Here is a 5,404-nt window from a genome sequence, read left to right as displayed (position 1 = left end):
GTCAAGGACCTGTGTGTTAACTGATAGTAAAGGTTCATCTCAGTCTTCAAACAATGTTGATTGACTTCAAATACTGTACTTTGAGCAAGAAACAATTTGCCTTTTTAAGTTTTGCATCTGAACTTCAAAAATCTCTTGATTTGGACAAAAAAAAATAGTATATATGAATAGCCAAAATTCATTTTATGAACTTGCATCTTTGTGTTTCACTTCAGGAAGTTAGCGCTTGATACTGAGTAGCCTTTACGCACAAAGTGACGCTACAGACACTATGTAAAAATGGCCTTTTTAAATTAATTTTTTAAACAACATACAAAACATACAATTGGCAACATGAACATAAGACGTAATACACAAGACCGGACAACAACATATTGATAAAATAGCCACACTATAAACCAAATAAACATATGTATAAATGACTACACTATTAGCCCATCATACATGTCTCTTCCCAGCACAAAGCTTCTTAGGAGCCCTCCAGAAAGCTCAGGTACTTTCCACATTCTCCCGTGTAGACATCCAATCTGGATAACTGATATCTTTTTAAACTCCACCACCCTAGCCATCTCACAAGCCCAAGCTTGAATTGACGGCACCCCTTCATTCCGCCATCGACTCAAAATAATCTGTCTGGCTATTATTAAACTACTCTGGACCCAACTACTTATGTGCTTATCTATTCCGTTTAGGATCGATCCACCTCCTAGAACAAATAATCTCGGGCTGAATGGAACCTTTGTCCCTGTGATCCAACATATCTCCGACCAGTCTGTCAGTGGTCCAGTTGCTTTGTGGGTAATGTAGTTTACACAAGGAGGAAGTGTGTGTATGTGTGTAAAAAAAAAAGATGCTATATTTGGCTCTACTGTATTGATTTTGATCCTTTTTTTTTTATTGCCTATCCTGAGTCCGATAATGTTATAGGGTAATTCATAAAAAAGAAAAAAGGAATCTGCTCGGCAAAATTTGGTTTAAAAAACATTTATTATTATTTTCACGTTAACTGTGTAGAGGCAAATACTTCATTCACAAAATAGGAACGGTAAAATTAATCAGACAAGAAAAATATATATGTAGTCTTTTTCTTACATTATCAATATATATACTGTATATACACACATTGTAAAATAGGACATTGTAACAAAAAGAAACCAAAGTGTAGCAATAAGCAAGTTGTGATAGGCTACATCTGCAATGGGAATGCAGATGTAAAATGTTTATAGTCTAAAAAGAAATGACTGAAATTAGGCTGAAATTTCCAGACCCTTCCTCCCTTTTCACAGCAGTTTTTATGGCTTCATTTATAAAGTTGAGACGGACCAGAGTAAAGCTAAGTTAAAACATGACGCACCTAGCAATAATTGAAAACCCCCAACGTTAACACCACAATCCCTATTATCATGATAAAACACATTTTTACACAAGTTAGGCGCCATGCTTTTGAGCATTGTTCAGACGTTATGTATGCACAAGATGTTTAGAAAAATCTCATGGCTGCACAGAAGCATTTCTTCCAAGACAACAATATTACAAAAGAACACTCAATTAAGCATTACAAAATACACACGCACACTTTAGTCTCAAGGCCAAACAGCCCGGAGAGAGAATATAGGCAATTTGTAAAACAACAAAATCGACAGGCCCAATGCTTTTTTTTTCTTTCTTTTTTTTTTGAATTAGTGGCCATAAGTGATGAGGGGAATGAGCCACGCTCCTTACAGATGATACATATTTTTGCATTTCTATTAAAACCAAATGTTTGAGTGTGAGGTTTAGAAAAGATCTACACATGATCGGAACACAACCTTGGCTTGAGTCCTGATCTCTGACAGTAATTGAATCTGATTAATTGAGATCAAACCACAATGTTATTCCGATACTTAGCATAATTCATACAGTAACAAATGTCCTCCAATCACACTTGGGCTCAAAAAGGTCAAACATGATTGGAAGGATAAAATGTAAACATAAAGTCGAAAGAGCGGGCGGTTTTAAACGCTCCATCATTCGATCAAGTCCCCCCACTGTCCCGTCTACATTCAGCACAACTGTGACAATGATTACCAAGAAACACACCGTACAACATCACTACCCCACTCTACACGACAGAAACAGCTGTAAACTTGTACATCCCCAGAGTCAGGTGGGATCTATTTAGTAGGAGGCTCTTCCAGCAAAGGTAAGGGATGTGATCAAATAGACATGAGCAATGCCAGACATAAGGAATAAGCTGGGTCTCCCTCCAATGTGAGTTGGAAAGTTGCATAATTCCTTGGAAAGTTGCATAATTCCTTGGAAAGTTGCAAAATTCCTTGGAAAAGGATGTTACACAATCCTGAACAGTTGTTATTTGGTTAAATTGACAGAATTGTCCATTCTTTAACAGATATTGACATGTGCATGGGTCATGGAATCTAAAATTCTAAATTTGTTAGACGCTCAGAGTCACATCAAAGATATTCAACACTTGACACAACTCAGATGTTCAACACTGACACTGTTAGGTTTGACACAAGCTGAGGCTCCTTTAACAGTTCAGGGGTACAACACTGAGCTGACTCCCCAACACATACAGAGTAGAGAAGACGCTGTGGTCGACACCTTAACTTCACATCAGATCAGATGGGCTTCAATTCACTTTCACTTCAAATGAAATCTGGATGAGTTATTACAGGAAGGTACTGCATATTAATTGCATGTTGTGAAAATATTTAATTTTAAAGAGAGCTGCTCCTGCAGATCTGACTGAATGGGAGTTGAGCCCTGATCCACATGCAGATAGAGTTCAGATAAATCTCTCATCTGAATGATGGTAGATAGATAGCAGGAGCTGTGTCGCCACCTGTCGGCTAGCACTGGAATTGGAAGGACATCATGACCCGCTACAGTCAGGAGAGACTGACAGACCTAGTATAAAATATTGCGCCACGACGACAGGTAAATAGAATTTGGTTACGATAACATTGGCCAGTGAGTGTAATATAAAGCTAGGATGTTGTAAACACTTCAGGTTCAGAGGTCAGAGCTCCTGACAGGTCAGCTCTTATTTGGCAATGAGTGTTGGTGTCTGAGGAAAGGCTGAAGCACTGAGCTGTAGAAAAAAACAGCTGTAGACATTGCGGGCTCAGAATCACTGATCAGCATATGACATACTGTACTTCCATATGACTCTGAAAGAAAGGTAGTGACGGACGCTCCACATTGCACCGTTTGAAATGTGTCTCCCAGGTCATTTATACGCAGCATGTTTTAACACAATTTGGCCACAAAAATACATTAAGCCAATTATTTTAGTTGCTGTTAGTTCGTACAAAATAAAGACTGCCACTTCAACTGTCCACACACATTCACACACAAACAATACGCCTTAAATCACATAATTATCCAACATCCGTTATACCTGGGATGCTTTTTGGGCATAAAAAAAAGGAAGAAAAAAAAAGCAGCAGCAAGTTGTTTGATGGACATTGATAATCTAACAAAGTGCAAATGCGCCACCTTGTGCTCAGATATCCAAAACGCCATCCAAAACCCAGCTACAGTCTTCACTGCTGTGCACAGGTTCAGTACACTCAACCACGCAATAGAGTCCTCTCTAAGATAGTCCAGGATTTGGTGGGAAATATCCATCTCAAGTTGCAGACCACAGATGCACTCCACATTATGAGTTAAAAAATAAAAAGACCAAAAAAACGCAGGTAAACTGATCCATGTCCTCCAGATGTACTGCCTTTCTAAAAACACGAGAGAGAAATGTTCACAACAAACACACTGCTCCAGCATGTCCCCCACTCGTCACTGCAGCTTTGGGCCCAGAAAATGAGTCCTGGTGTACCCAGGATGCTTTTGGCACCAAAAAGTTCTCTCATTAAACACCAAAAGTAGCTTATATTCCTTCCGGGTATTCTTGAATTTTCTCACCATCAATATATGCTCCACCAAAAAGAAAAAAAACTAAACAACACCAGGAAATATGTATATAGTTGAATGTATGAGTGTTAGCATGTGTGTGTGTGTGTGTGTGTGTGTGTGTGTGTGTGTGTGTGTGTGTGTGTGTGTGTGTGTGTGTGTGTGTGTGTGCATTGGTGTGAGAGGGAACAGGCTTGTATCACATGTCCTATGGGGGTAGGTGTGCGATTTGCTTATGACACTGCATGCGAAAAATGCCAATTACTGTGCTGTGGATGGGCAAAATAAATGCATTTCCATCGTAAGTCAGAATGGGTCTGTGGGAATGGGGTTGCGCTGGGAGACTGTTGCCATGGTGACAAACTTAACTGTTGCGTTGCTTAAGGCATTGTATTAGATGACTGAGGAGTTTCTCCTGTGGCAGAGAAGAAAAGAAACAAAACAAAGATTAGATAGATTACTCTCAAATATGCAATACATGTGGTTAATCTGCACACAAAAGTCCCAGCTGTACTCAAACCTACACATAGACTGAACTCACATTTACGTACCTGGTTAGGACTCGCTCTCCATGGAGACTGTAATGGTTTCCCTATCAGCTGTGAAGTCAAACAGAAAATGTGTTAGAAGACAGATACCACACACAGAGTTGTTAATGTTCATTTTGTTGGTGAATCATTACCCCTGGTAGAGCTCACCTGATTTGAGGGTGCTATCAGCCTGATGGTCTCCAATGTTGTTGGCATGCTGGTCGTTGCTTAGGAGGCGGTTCTGTGACTCGCTGAGGGGGGTCACAGGGCTCACAGGGAGTTCAGCAGCTCTGGAAACATAGCTCAACAAATTAAAAAAAGTGAAATGAACTGTGCACCCAGAACCCTTTGCAAACAATCCCTTTTAGGACCTCATGTCATAAATATGATATCTTTTATTACACCAAGATTGATCACCTGTTATTGGGCTCGGGCTGCAGGGTCACCGTGGCCTGCTCTACATCAGCGTTGACCAGCCGCGTAGGGAACGTCAGACCATCTCCCTGGCTGTGGGGAACAAGGAGGACCAAATGCCCAGTCAGTCCGGAGGGCAACAAAAGGGAGTGGGGTAAGAATTCCTACGGAACTTCAGCTACTCAGTTCAATTTGTATTCATAGTCTCAAATCATAACAAGAGTTTTCTCAAGGCACTTTACAGACAGAGTAGGTCTAGACCATAATCTACAAATAATGTAGATTGTGTAATAAATAAATTGTTGAAACTTGAGCTTGTTATTGCGAAATATTTTTAGTTTCATATTAGACATTTTTTTATTTCAAAAGTAGTAGTTACTCAACTAGAAAATAGTAGTTGTAGTAGTTCACGGCATAGCAGGGCACTGCAGGGCATCAAATAATCTGGACTGGGGCATGTCTTGGAGGGTAATAGCAGTACAGTTCTTGTTTGTCTTAGTGTGTATCGTAGCTTTGTTGGAGGTGCCATATAGTCAAATAGTTTGCGG

The 5,404-nt window shown here is 39.9% G+C and overlaps 2 protein-coding genes across 3 annotated transcripts in view; both read right to left on the bottom strand.

Annotated features, from left to right (window-relative positions):
* Positions 1–782, bottom strand: part of pdk3a (pyruvate dehydrogenase kinase, isozyme 3a) — a 21,685-nt gene extending 20,903 nt beyond the window's left edge. Inside the window, exon 1 of the mRNA XM_032504216.1 lies at positions 769–782. The gene's annotated coding sequence lies outside the window, so the exon portion shown is untranslated. The remainder of the gene's footprint in view (positions 1–768) is intronic.
* A 3,266-nt stretch (positions 783–4,048) lies between these two features.
* Positions 4,049–5,404, bottom strand: part of zdhhc20b (zDHHC palmitoyltransferase 20b) — a 5,935-nt gene continuing 4,579 nt past the window's right edge. For both annotated transcript variants that reach the window (XM_032504217.1, XM_032504218.1), the window contains 4 exons: positions 4,860–4,949; positions 4,611–4,732; positions 4,464–4,511; positions 4,049–4,327 (listed from right to left, as the gene is read on the bottom strand). In XM_032504217.1, coding sequence (XP_032360108.1) covers positions 4,468–4,511; positions 4,611–4,732; positions 4,860–4,949 — 256 coding nt within the window. In that variant the 3' untranslated portion in view covers positions 4,049–4,327; positions 4,464–4,467. The remainder of the gene's footprint in view (positions 4,328–4,463; positions 4,512–4,610; positions 4,733–4,859; positions 4,950–5,404) is intronic.

The sequence above is a fragment of the Etheostoma spectabile genome, chromosome 22, assembly GCF_008692095.1.
Source record: "Etheostoma spectabile isolate EspeVRDwgs_2016 chromosome 22, UIUC_Espe_1.0, whole genome shotgun sequence".
In the NCBI taxonomy this organism is placed as follows: Eukaryota; Metazoa; Chordata; class Actinopteri; order Perciformes; family Percidae; genus Etheostoma; species Etheostoma spectabile.
The sequence above is the reverse complement of the archived record's forward strand: the minus strand, read 5'-3'. Positions and strand labels throughout refer to the sequence as shown.